General features: G+C 46.9%; 1 protein-coding gene across 8 annotated transcripts in view; it reads right to left on the reverse strand.

Moving 5' to 3' along the window:
- Positions 1-1,331: 1,331 nt before the first annotated feature.
- Positions 1,332-12,587, reverse strand: part of ADAM22 (ADAM metallopeptidase domain 22) — a 225,743-nt gene continuing 214,487 nt past the window's right edge. For 5 of the 8 annotated variants that reach the window (XM_062179303.1, XM_062179300.1, XM_062179302.1 and 2 more), the window contains 2 exons: positions 5,716-5,839; positions 1,332-1,537 (listed from right to left, as the gene is read on the reverse strand). In XM_062179303.1, coding sequence (XP_062035287.1) covers positions 1,517-1,537; positions 5,716-5,839 — 145 coding nt within the window. In that variant the 3' untranslated portion in view covers positions 1,332-1,516. Of the gene's footprint in view, positions 1,538-5,715; positions 5,840-10,582; positions 10,670-12,587 lie in introns of all 8 variants that reach the window. The other 3 variants (XM_062179301.1, XM_062179298.1, XM_062179305.1) reach the window with 1 other exon arrangement.

The raw sequence follows: 12,587 nt of genomic DNA on the forward strand, positions 1-12,587 counted from the left end.
CCATGTGGCTGGGCCCACAGATGTCCAGCCTCAGCGGGGTTGCTTTCTTGTGGAATAACGGTGACATTACAATAGCTATGGGACCCTCTTTTATAAATATACAGCTTTAAATGCACAAATCCCATGTTTCCACAGACTAACAAAAAAGCATCAGAGCTTTTCCCCTGCCAGGCGCCTGTGCAACATCTTGGGCCTTTAGGTTTCACTGGACCCTTGTCTTCATCGTGTTGCCTGGAAGTCAGTGCCGAATGACCTGTCAGGGCTCACATCCCAGTGCTGATAAAGATCCCAAAGAAGCAGTGGTGTAGCACTAGTTTTTGTGAAAGCAGGCTGTTCACTTCACACGTAAGGGTGGCTAACAGAACCCTCAGGCCACGAAGGGTTGGTGCGCAGGCCAGGTGGCAGCCCGCTGGTCTCACGTGTCTTTGGTACACTTGGGTCCTCTCCGCAGGACGCACTGCTGAGGGGCCTCCACAGGGAGCGCAGCCGAGGTGCTGTGGTACTGAGTCACAGCTGCGGAGGCAGGCAGAGCGCGCCCACAGAATAGAGTGGACAGGCTGGCGGCGGCCCAGCGGCCGATGGTGGCACCAGGACGCTCCCGCTGCAGCGGGATGCTGAGGCCAGGAGCGGGCTGGGGCATCTCGTTCTCCCGTTGTGTGAATCCGCCTCCAGACCACGCACAGTTTAGGGGGACGTCGCAGGTTTTACACAAATACCGATTACGGAGAGACACGCTGACCGTGCTCGCTGCTGCATTTACATCATCGACAGCATTTTTAAAGACCGCGGGACGGTGACAGGATGTGACCGGGACTGATTTTAGGCATTTGGCAAGATACACTTGCGTGTAACAGCTGCTTTTTCGTTTTTTTTTTTTTTTTTAATTTTTAAAAATGTTTACATATGTACAGTTGTCTTTGTGTGCTGATATAAATATGAGAAGTAAAAAAAAAAAAGATAAAAATACATGTTTAAAGTTAGCACTAGGGATGCTGGCCTCTGAAAGCATCCGGGTCCTGCAGAAAAGCCCTGGGTGCTGAGCCCTGCATGCTAGTTTCTATGATGGGAGGTTGTTTCCTGAAATGTGGAAAACAATAAACAGAAGCTTCATGCATTCAGCGCTGCTGTGTACAATGAGGAGGTGCTTCAGAATGTCAAGTTCTGAATCCACTATTGTCCCTTAGGAAACTGCTACATTTGGATCATGTGAGTTAATTTGATTGGTATTTCTACATAGATCTGTCATGCGGATTATGCATTCACATACCGGCACCTTGGCTGTTCCACGTCATACTGCGACATTTCAGTAGTTCTGGGCGTGGTTCAGTTCAATGCTATGTCAATGACAAAAAGAAACTGGTATCCAGATGTGAGATCTGGCTTCCTCTCCTGGGTGGCTCCCCAGAGGGTCTCTGTATTGTCTGAAGAGTGATCGATGTGCAGTGATTCTGTGAGACTGTGTTTCTATAAAAGTTGGAGTAAACAGTTTCGATGTGTCACATGTAAACAGTTGATCTTAAATGGACGTCTCCCATAGCTGCACAACAGAGAAAAGCAAAATCACACATCGTAAGGGCAGGAAGCAGAAGTTCTCAGATCGACGGAGATGAACAGGCTTGGTGCTTCCACCCACACAGGTGTGACTGGTGAGCACCCATGCAGCCTGACAAATGGAAAAACCCATACTCCGACTGCCAGCGCTCCCTTTCCTCCACAACTTGGTCTCAACCTTTTTAATGCCTGCCGCTCTTTCTGTGTTTGTATGTATGTGTGTACGTATGTATGTATATATGTATGTATGCATTTGAAAGGCAGAGTTAGAGAGGGAGAGGAGGGGAGGGAAGAGAGATGTTCTGCTGGTTCACTGCCGAAACAGGGACAGGCCCAGGCTGAAGCCAGGGGTCAGGAGCCATCACCTACCACCCGTGAGACAAGAACTGGGGCTGGCGCTGTGGCACAGTGGGTAAAGCTATTACTTGCAGTGCTGGCACCCCATATAAGCACCAGTTTAGGTCCCGGCTGCCCTACTTCCAATCCAGCTCCCTGCTAATGACCTGGGAAAGCAGTGGAAGATGGTCTAAGTGTTGGGCCCCTGCCACCCTTGTGGGAGACCTGGAAGAAGCTCCTGGCTTTTGGCTTCAGTCTGGCCCAGCTATGGCCGTTGCAGCCATCTGGGGAATGAACCAGCAATGGAAGATGTCTCCCTCTTTTTGCTTCTCCATCTCTTTCCGCAACTTTGCCTTTCAAATAAATAAGTAAATTTTTTAAAAAATGAAATCCTGTCACTTGTAGCAAAATGTACAGAACCAGAGGACATCATGTTAAGTGAAATAAGTCAGACTCGGAAAGACAAACTTCACATGTTCTCCCTCTAATGTGGAAGCTAAAACAAAATTCAGTCTGAACCTAAAAGGTTGGGAGGTGTGGAGCAATAGAGGGAGTTTGGGGCGATAGAGGGAGTTAGAGTGAAGGAACACGTTCCCAGTGTTACACGGCACAGCCGGGTGACTACAGGTCTCACAAACCTAGGATATACATTATGAACAAACAGAAGGCAGGAGCCCCGAGTCTCCAGTCACAAAGTAATGTCAAGACGGGGAAATGCTGACCACCTGGACTTAAGCAACACACAGTGTACAAGCACTGGAGCACCTCTGTAGCCCATAGACAGTAAAATCATCGTTAATAAAAACTTTTAAAAAATTCCACTGCACCAGATCAACTGCATCAGAATCTCTCCACCTGGGGCCCAGACTCAGAATATTTAAAAGCTCTTCAGAGGATTCCCATGTGCAACTGAGGCTGAGGACCGCTGGCCACTGGGCGGTGTGACTGCATCAGTACCACCACCATCAGCTCAAAAATCACCGCCCGGCATCGGGCAGGGAGCAGAACACATTCTCCCACCCCAGCGCTAGCTCCCAGGAAACAGCTCTCCCCCGTGGCTGACGTACAGAGCAGGAGGAGCTTCTGGGCAGGACATGCACGCCCTCTCCTGGCTTCTGCAGCCACAGCTTCTACACTGGGCTGAATCCTACAATGTGCAGCAGTTGCCTTCACGGACAGAAAACAATCCTGGCATGATCAGAGATGAGTGCGACTCACTTCGCTACAGAAGGAAGCCCAGTTAGAATGTAACATAAAGTTTTAAAACGTCAAGCTGTTGAAATGTCTCCAGGCCCACGACTTGGGTTTATCGTTATACATGTGAACGAAGCCTATGGTGAGAGTGACTCAACTGAAGGACTCAATTTCCATACAAGTGCCACCTTCACTGTACATATAGGGCACGCCGTGGCATACGTCATGAGTTTCTGGGAGATAAAAAACAAACAAGAGACTACATAAATGGATGTCTCAGTGTAGGTCCCCTGAACGTGTTCTCTCGGGTCTTTGCGGGGCCCTTGTACACCATGTTGGCTCAACCCACACTGGGCTTCTCCCTACGTCTGTTCTGTGGCCTTTTCGTTAAGACGACACCCATCCTCTGCCCCTCTGGAAACCTTTGAGGGCCCCTTCCACGTGAGAACATCCATGAGCAGCTGACACCGGATGGCGGAGCAGAGTTCAACAGGGGGCTGGCAGGGGGTTTGGGCAGCGACCTGGACTGATAATGGTCTGAAGTGGCAAAGAGTTTAGACTTTGGCCTCAGATGGCCAAAGATGGTTACGAGGATTAATGAGTGAGAGCTTGCGGAAAGGAGAGGAACAAATGAATGACATTAGGAAAACCTGAAAGTTGTGACCTTCCCAGTGAGGAGAAGGGAGTGAGGACTTGTCAAGCCATTGCTTTGACAAGGAGGTACAACCGTGCCCAAGTCTGGATGCTGCCTGGTATGGCTACATCCCATACTGAAGTCTCAGTTAGTTCAAGTCCCAGATCTGCTTCTGATTCCAGCTTCCTGCTAATACACACACAGGAAGGCAGCAGCTGATGGCTCAAGGACTTGGGTCCCTGCCACCTGCTACCAATGTGGGAGACCCAGACTGGGTTCCGTGCTCCTGGCGTTTGCCTGGCCTAGCCTGAGCTATCGCAGGCATTGGGGAGCACTTCAGCAGATGGACGACCTCTCTCTCACTTTCGTGCCCTCCCTTCCTCTGCCTTTCAAGCAAGTGAAAGTAAATATTTTAAAATGAGAGAACAAAACCACAGGGCTCTGACTATCTTGTGCGAGTGCCCACAGCCCGCAAGCACAGTGTAGAGATGGGAGCTGCCCTTTCTGCAGATCTGCCTCTTGCTCACGTGACTGCTGCACAGCAGACAGAACAAATCAGGCCTTTCACAGAACCAGGCAGCAGCTGGAGTCGCCACAGTTACCCCGCTCAGCCCCAGGAAGGAGTCATGGGGCAGCCATTTCTTCCGGGGAGCTGTCATTTTCATGGGCTCTAACATTTCCAATAACCCACACCTTGGTGTGACAACAGCTCAAAGAACACACCCAACTGATGAAGCAAAATAGAGTGTGGACAGCTTAGCAGGGAGAACACACAGGTGCACACATGCACGCACACACACACACACGGGGGCTGTACTCAATTTCTTGATTTCAGTGTCGCATGGCCCGTCATGAACAACTCGGTGTTCACCAACAAGTCTTCTTAAGGCTAGACAGCTAAGCTCTGGGAATCAGGTTTCCTCCTTTTAAATCACTTCCCAGATTAACACAAAGCTAATTTTTAAATTATAAACAAAGCATCACTGCTTTTTAAGACTTTTTGACTATAATGATTTAAGCAGTTTTCCATTATTTGTTTTCTTACAGACTCTGGGTTGTTGGGGTTGAAATCTACATGATCCACGTTTACCCTGTACCCCATAATTCAGGTTTAGGATCAAGGAGATTCTGTAGCATCTTTCAAAAACCAAGAAGTCTGGGAACCCAGGACTCACTATCAGATGAATCTGCTGGGGCTTTTAAAGCTTTATTTATTTGTTTGTTTGTTTGCACCACTATTTCTGAGAAGATCCACATTACAATGCAATGACCACAGAGAGCCTGCACATCCCTAAAGGCAATGATTCTTTGGTTGTATTTTGCACTTAAGCTTCTGAGGGCTGCTCTGCCTCTCTCAACTCTACTCTGTCTCAAATTTCACATAATGGACGTTTTCCAGGAATGCCGAAAGACAGAGTGGCATCCTGATTAAAAATGTAAAAAGGCACTCAGTATTAAAATGGCATTTCTGGTGAATCATATTTTGGTAAAAGTAGTCAACACCTCCATATTTGTTTACAAACTTGGCTTTCTAGAGTAAGAAAGGCGGTTAAATCTGCCCCACCCACTGTCATATTCTTTCAACACTACAGATTTTTTGAGCCCTTTTTCCTTGTATCTAGATCCCACCCCGATCTTCAAGTTATTGATCTGACTTCCTCTTACGGGTTCCTGTTCCTAAAATCCTACTGCATGTTATTAGCCAGGGAAAGGCCTGGAGCAGATAAGAGGCTTTCTCACTCAATCTCCGACATTCCCAGGTATATCAAAAACTGATAAAGCAGAGGTATATTATTTTATCAATTCCACGCTTTAAAATATCAGCTACAACAAATAGAAAATACACAGCAAGTGTCTCTAGAATATATCAATGCAGATTAAGCTAATTAGCAAATATAAATCTGAACCCCAAAGCTCCAAGAATCTTCTGGTTTCCAAATTAAATTTTATCATTTTATCTTTTTTCAGACGTGAACTCGGGACAGTGGATGAGCACCTACCCTGGCACTTTGTCGGTTCACCTTCCTCTCCTCATCTGGAAGCGGAGGCATTGGATAAGGGTATTTTCTGCTGGAGGCAATGGACCCCGTTGATGATGAAGGAGACTTGGCGGGAGATAAAGTCCTGAGGCGTTTAGAACATAGGAAATAAATATCACATGATTGCCTAATACCATTGCAACATATATGAAAAGTGGGTTCAAACCAAACCCTCTGACTTCTGCTTTTATAAGACCCTACTGCAAAGGCTTAACTACTGGGAAGCGTCTCTGTCATTCCCAATACTGGAAAGCTGGAATTTTAGCTTCCTAACTTCAGGATTCTCCACACTACAGTGAGAATTTTAGCTTCCTAATTTCATGACTGCAATGGATTGTTCAAATGTTACTGCAGAGAATTGTACTTTTCATCTAGAAAGCTAGTAATGAAGTTTTCTATAGGACAGACAAAAGGCTAACATGGAGAAGGGAGAAAGTTATTCTAAGAGCTCGTAATGGTAAATTAAGTGTACAATATACTAATATTCCTCCTTATAGTTACCACTTAACAAAATATGTTTCTATGTTCAATAATTCCAACTGTATCTTAAGAGTTTAAATATATCACAATGGATACATTTATTAGTTGCTAAGTCACACACCAGTTTACACAAAACTCATGCATTTAGAGGCCAGTGTGTTAGTTGTGAAGGAACAAAGGCAAATACTAGGGTTTTAATCATAAATTAGTAAACATGCAAGCAGTAAGGAGTGCAGAGTTTCAGCCAAACAAAGTCTGATGAGAACATACAGAAATGGTCTGATTGGTCCCTGTGACCAGCATCCCTGGCTGGCGGCTGGCGCACTGTGCTGTACTTGTTGGGTCTGGCACGTGTAGTGATAATGTTTGTGACTAAAGCGGGCTCACCAGAAAAGCCCATTCCTGCTGCTAACTTGTCTGCAGGAGTGAAAAATGTCCACTCATCACATATGAAGGGAAAGTCCATGTGTCACTGCATAGCTGTGCCATCCACAAATCACCACTACACAACCGTGACTCCCTTACTCCTGTCCCAGAGTGGTACTGATCCATGTAACTGGCCACACTGCCACACAGTAGCCTAAGGACTTGTTCCTGTAGGGTGCACCACACCTGCTGTGATTGCTTAAACCTGGGCACCTTGGTGGTGGGGACAGCATTGGGCAGGGCAAGATCATCGGCTTCAACGCATTCAAGAGTAAAGATATAATTTTCCTCCCTTTTAAATAATACTATGATCTTTAGGAAAGAAATTCAGTGTCTAAAAAATGAAGGCAACCTTTGGCATTTAGATATTTAAATGGATCGTTTCTAAAATGAGGGATACTAACCTGGGTTCAGCTTTTAAATTTATTTATGACTGATAAGATATTCAAGTTCATGAAAGCTAGCCAGGCACAGAAATAACTCAATCTTGTTTCCTTGGCAGGATCATACCAAGGAAACACAGCAGCATCTGTGTCCATAGAATGAACTGTTGGCTTCTAGTTGAAAGGTCACCATGGCCTGAACGTGGCCATGGAGAAGGACAAGGACAAGTTCAAGTACAAAGCCACTCCAAGGAGGAGTGCTGGGAGTCCAGTCTGCCCCTCACATACTTCTCACGGGCAGAGCCAGCAAACTGTGACAACTCTTGTCACACACTGTCACAGAGGCCCAGAGAAATTGCACATGTTCCACTTTGCACACTGAGAGCCAGCTGACACTTCGGACCCTGATGGGAGGAAGGGAAGCCAGTTTTAGCAGGGGGACGGGCAGCAGGTCCTGGAGGCTGGCTGGGGCAGAACAGCACAAAGGTGGTTATCTTGGCAGATAGGCACCGCCAGAGCAGATGTCAGAAGAGTAGAGAACAGGGCAGGGTGTATCAGGGAAAACAAACTCAAAATTTCTTACAAACAGCCGAAGGAGATACTTTCTCAAAACCTCCTCTAGGGTCTCTTCTGACTCAGGCTACCTGCTTGGAAGTTCCAATTCATTATCCTTACTACATTCTTAAAAATCACAATGGCTACGGTGGATGCCACGCTACCACAGCACAATAACACTGTGCATATGCCGCTGGCGGGGGTGCATCCTGGGCCTATGTCAGACTTCTCTGGCTCCCATTTTGCATATGGTCGGAAGGCCAATCTCAGTCCATCTGTGCTCCCTCTTCCCTGGGACAGGCTAAAGCAGGTCAGTCATGGGAGAGGGACAGAAGTCGTTTCACAGCAGCCTGATGAGGAAGGATCTATTAGGTGTCCTGGCACAGCGTTAAGTGTTCAACAGTCACCAGGTACAGTGAAATGGGACGAGAGCAGATCTGGGAGTCGGATGGCGCCAGTCTCTGGGAGGGGTTCTGACACTTTCTAGCTGGGCCTCTGTTCCCTCCATTATGGAAAGGAAATAAGAATGCCTACACCTGCTGGTGTAATATCCTGTAGGCACTTGGTTAGTGATATTATGGTCACTACATTTTCTGTAAGGTCATGGCAGTGCACTGAAAACCTAGCACTCACCTGGCTAATCCCCCAGAGTACGGAGCTTGCAAGGCACTGTCCCCAGAGACCTGCACAGGCCCTGACTGGGAGACGAGGCTATTGCCCTGAGCCCCTTGCTGCTCCCTGAGGACCAGAGTACAAGCTCAGGACTGTCACTTCAGAGCTGGGAAGGGGCACAGAGACACACCCTGATGGCTCCATGGCTTTAGGTATCTTCCTTGCTCCTGGCAGTCCCATGGGTTTCATGTTTTAAACTGGACCCGTGTGCTGCCATCACAAGGTCTGCATTGCATTTCCACAAGGTCACAAACGCACACCCCGTGGGTGATTAGTAAGGCGACTTCTGCCCTCACCGGTGGTTTTGGCAGAAGTAATCCTGAGTGCCCTGGCAGCCGATGAAGCAGATCTGAGCACGAGCATGGGACTGGCAAAGCATGAGCAAAGGTGTGGACTCGCTCTGCGCTCCCTGTGTGAGGTCCAGCTGGGACGGAGAGCACACAAGATCCGCTCAGAATCACTGCGTCCACAGCTCTGGGCCATTCCAGCTAGTCACCACGGCCACAGAAATTCTGTGTCGGTTTTCCAGTCTTCCCAGCATACCTCTTGCTAATCTACAAAATGACAGTTAAATTATAACTGCCCATTGAACTTGGTCTAGCCTTTAAACAAGAATATGTGTTTTTATAATTAATTCTAAGTGGGACTAGCTACAGGAGGAACCAACATCGACTGAAAGAGGAGCTAGAGGGATCCTCTAAAATCGCCCTTGCAGCTCTGCGCGTGCAACCGGGGGTGCCAAAGCAGTTCCCCATCCACATGTGTGTGGTCAGGCAGCTTCTGGGCAGACCTGCCAGCTGGTCTGAAGAAAGGTGAACTCTTCTCTGGGAGCCACATCAGCTACTCGGCTCACCCAGGGGAGGTGAGGCAACTCTTCCGGGGTACCATTTCACAAATTATGGCCGCAAAAGTGCTGAGTTTGCTTAGGAGAAAGAGACCTAACCCACAGAGAATCAAAGTCATTTTGTTTTGGTGCCATGGCCATTACAAACTACAATCTGCCCACAAGCCTGAGGAAGATAGGAAGGAGAATAGGACTGCAGGTGAGCCAAGATTCCAAATAACATTCAGAAAATCATCTTACCTGTCTTCCTGACGTTGGCCATCTTGGGAGCTACAGGTGAGGGTGGGATGTTTGAATGTGAGTGTATGTGCATGAGGTTCAGTGTGGGGAAGTGTGGGACAAGCAGAGGGGCAGGGCAGGAGGGGTGATCGGGTAGAAAAGCAGCATACATTTTTGTGAGCAGGCAGGAGTTACGCTTTCCTTGGGGTATGTGTAAATGTTATGGATCAAATTAAATGCAGGTAGGTCTAATCATTTTCTCAAACTATACACGACTAAACTAAATGGTACACTGGAAGAGAAAGTCCACCTTGCATGGGTGTGAGGGTTAAATGTGTGTGTGTGTGCACCTATTGAGTCCATATTTCTCCTTTACATTAGTTGTCCACCAAGGAGTCAGATAGAAAGTGGGCAGTGACTTCCAGGAAATCACAATCACTCTGATATTATAAAGAGTGAAAAATGAGGCGTGCTTTGACATTCTCTCTCACATTTCCTGTTTCACAGCACTGCAGCGAATTAAGTAAATCAGAGTGTTTCTAAATTCCTTTCTTTTGTGAGTCAAGAATATGCTGTCTACCAGCTTCCTGTTCTGTCTGAAGCATCGGACAACAACACTTTAATTAAATTTTCCTGGATGCTTTGTGAAGAGTCTGCAAACACTCCTCCCAGCACAGCCCCTCTCAGGTGGCCAGCAGTTGTACCCAATCTAAACGGAGTCCACATCTACTCAGGTGTCAGCAGTATCTCGATAATATTCCAGCTGGATCAAATCGGTTTCTACTCCAAGTGAACTTCCACTACACTCCATCTCATTGCTTGTCATATTTGCCTTGAGTTTTCATATGCACTGTGCACTCTTAGGCAGTAAGTAGGCAAAATGCATAATGATTCTGAAAGTTACACTGTTCAGGTTAATTGTGTTTCTTTATTAGTGGAAAGTATGTGTCATGCCTGTAGAACACTATATAGCATAAAATGAAGAGGAAGCTACTACGAAGCTGGAGATGGTGACAGGGACATGCACTAGATGGCAACCCTTTTAAATGGCTTCATTGGAAACATTCAGAAAAGCACTAGACTTGCTCATGAAGCCAAAAACAGAGATCAAAAGGTGCAAATAAACAAGGACCCTTTTCCACCTGTAGGAACTTGTATTGAGAGATACAAGCTAGAGAGCCAGTCACACTACAGTATTTGTATGTGCTGGGAGAGTTTGAAAAAGACATAAAATTAATTTGTGAAATACCTAAAGTATGGTCCTTCAGTGTTTTTATTCACATCTTCTACCCACTTAGCTACATTATAGTCTCTTTTGAACCATGGGTTTAAATACCTGCAGAAAGCAATGGAAGGAACAAAGAAAGCAGAACAAGAGAGAAAAATCTGAAAATACACAGCACAAGCTTAGCAAGGATGTCTACACCCTCCAAATGCAAGTGACTACGGCAAATAAACCAGGATGGATGTTGGATGACCACGAGGCAGTATATACAACGGCACGAGAATAATCTCACCTACAACAAGGCTCAAGGCATTCTAGAATGCAGTCAGCATATCTGGAAATGCCTCTTCTGGGGGCTTCCCAAAGGGAACGGGAGAGCCCTTTCAGTGATGGTACAGGCAACAGTTCTATGTACCCACCTCCAGAGGGGCTCTTCCCAGGCCACCTCTCATTTGGCTCCTGGGTTTGCAAATGATAGAGCTTTTCGAAAACATGCAGGTGGCTGTGACTCCAACCTGGCATTTGGGCATAGAACACCCCAGGAACAATTAAAAGCAAGGCTCTCTTGCCCACACATGAAGGCTTTCACAGGGCCACTGTCTCACTCCCCTGTGGTGGATCCCAAGTGGAGTTAATAGAAGGTTTGTTCCAGCTGGTCCTGTGAGGAGCAGAAAGGGTCCGCTCTTCTGACCCTGGAGCCCCAGTGCACAGGCAGTGTGGTCCAAATGGGCTCCCACGACCTTGAAGCTGGGTTTAGTAATTTAGTTGTGGCTGCCACACTCCTTCCTCCTGTTCCTACTCCACTCTAACAGGTTTGGGTTTCCACTGTGAAACGGCCCTCGGAAGCCACCTTTAAGTGTCTGATCATGGATTGTGTGCATGACTGCCACAGGACAGCGGGGGCCTCATTCAGCCCTTCCTGATGGGCCTGGCAGCCCCCGGAGCGATTACTGTGCAAACTTGAAAGGGAACCAAGTGCGGTGCACAATGTTGCTGCTGTTTTCCCCCAGAGTCTCCTCTGATTTCTAACATGGGAGCCAAGCAAAATCACATCCTCTTGGAATTTGCCCTTTTAAATACTACAGATCTAATATCTGTAAATTCAGTATTGCAAGGATTTGGAGGTTTTTTAAAAAAATTTTCCCATTTCAAAAAGTAACTTCTAAAGATAGAGACAATCAGGCCTTATTTAACCATTTAGAAATAAGCGAGGGGAAACTATAATACACACTGGTTTTGGTTAAAGTTTGCCTCTTTCCCCCATATTTAGTTTTTGAGCTGTTTGTAAGTATATTGCAATCAAGGTTACATTATCCACAGCAGTATTTTTAAAAATCAGGTTGTTTTCCACAGCCCTTTCCCTCCTGTTTAGCCATAAAGTTATTGTGCAAAATATCATCGTGCATGCAACTCCCTCTGGAAATAATGGGTTCTTTGCGTGGAAGACCATTTTTGCCAAGACAATGTCTCCTGGCTTACAAACAGCTCCTTCTAGTTTTGCCTTTAGCCACAATCATTGCCAACTTGCACTTTTCACAGAGATAGCCAATTACAACTTGCATAAAGATTTCCACTGAGACTCTGAACAAAAAAACAAAAAATCAAAAAGCAAATGCAGCCACAGATGAAGGCTAGTGAAGGCTCTGGCCTGGGGAGAACCGTGGGAAGCCCATGCAGCTGTCATCAGGTGAGACACAGCCACGCCGCAAACAGAGGCAGACGGCCACTCCAGGAGGAGACTGTTGTTCCTTTCACTGGTCATCTCGGAAACTCAAGGACTGGTGCCATGGCTGCTCCATGGAGGCTACAACCACATGGCTTGACCTGCACTGCTGAGCCTCTTCCTCCATCTCCGGGAGCATGGCTGAATGCTGTGACTCAGAGAACTCTCACGGCTGTTCCTTTTGGGCATCTGCCCAGCAAAGTGTCTTCACGGTGGGCTCCTGACATCTCTAGGGTGGGGTGGCTGGAGTCATGGCATTTTATCAAACTGCAGTCAACCTGCCTAAGTGGCTTGACTTGGCTCGTA

This window comes from Lepus europaeus, chromosome 20 (assembly GCF_033115175.1).
Source record: "Lepus europaeus isolate LE1 chromosome 20, mLepTim1.pri, whole genome shotgun sequence".
NCBI lineage: Eukaryota > Metazoa > Chordata > Mammalia > Lagomorpha > Leporidae > Lepus > Lepus europaeus.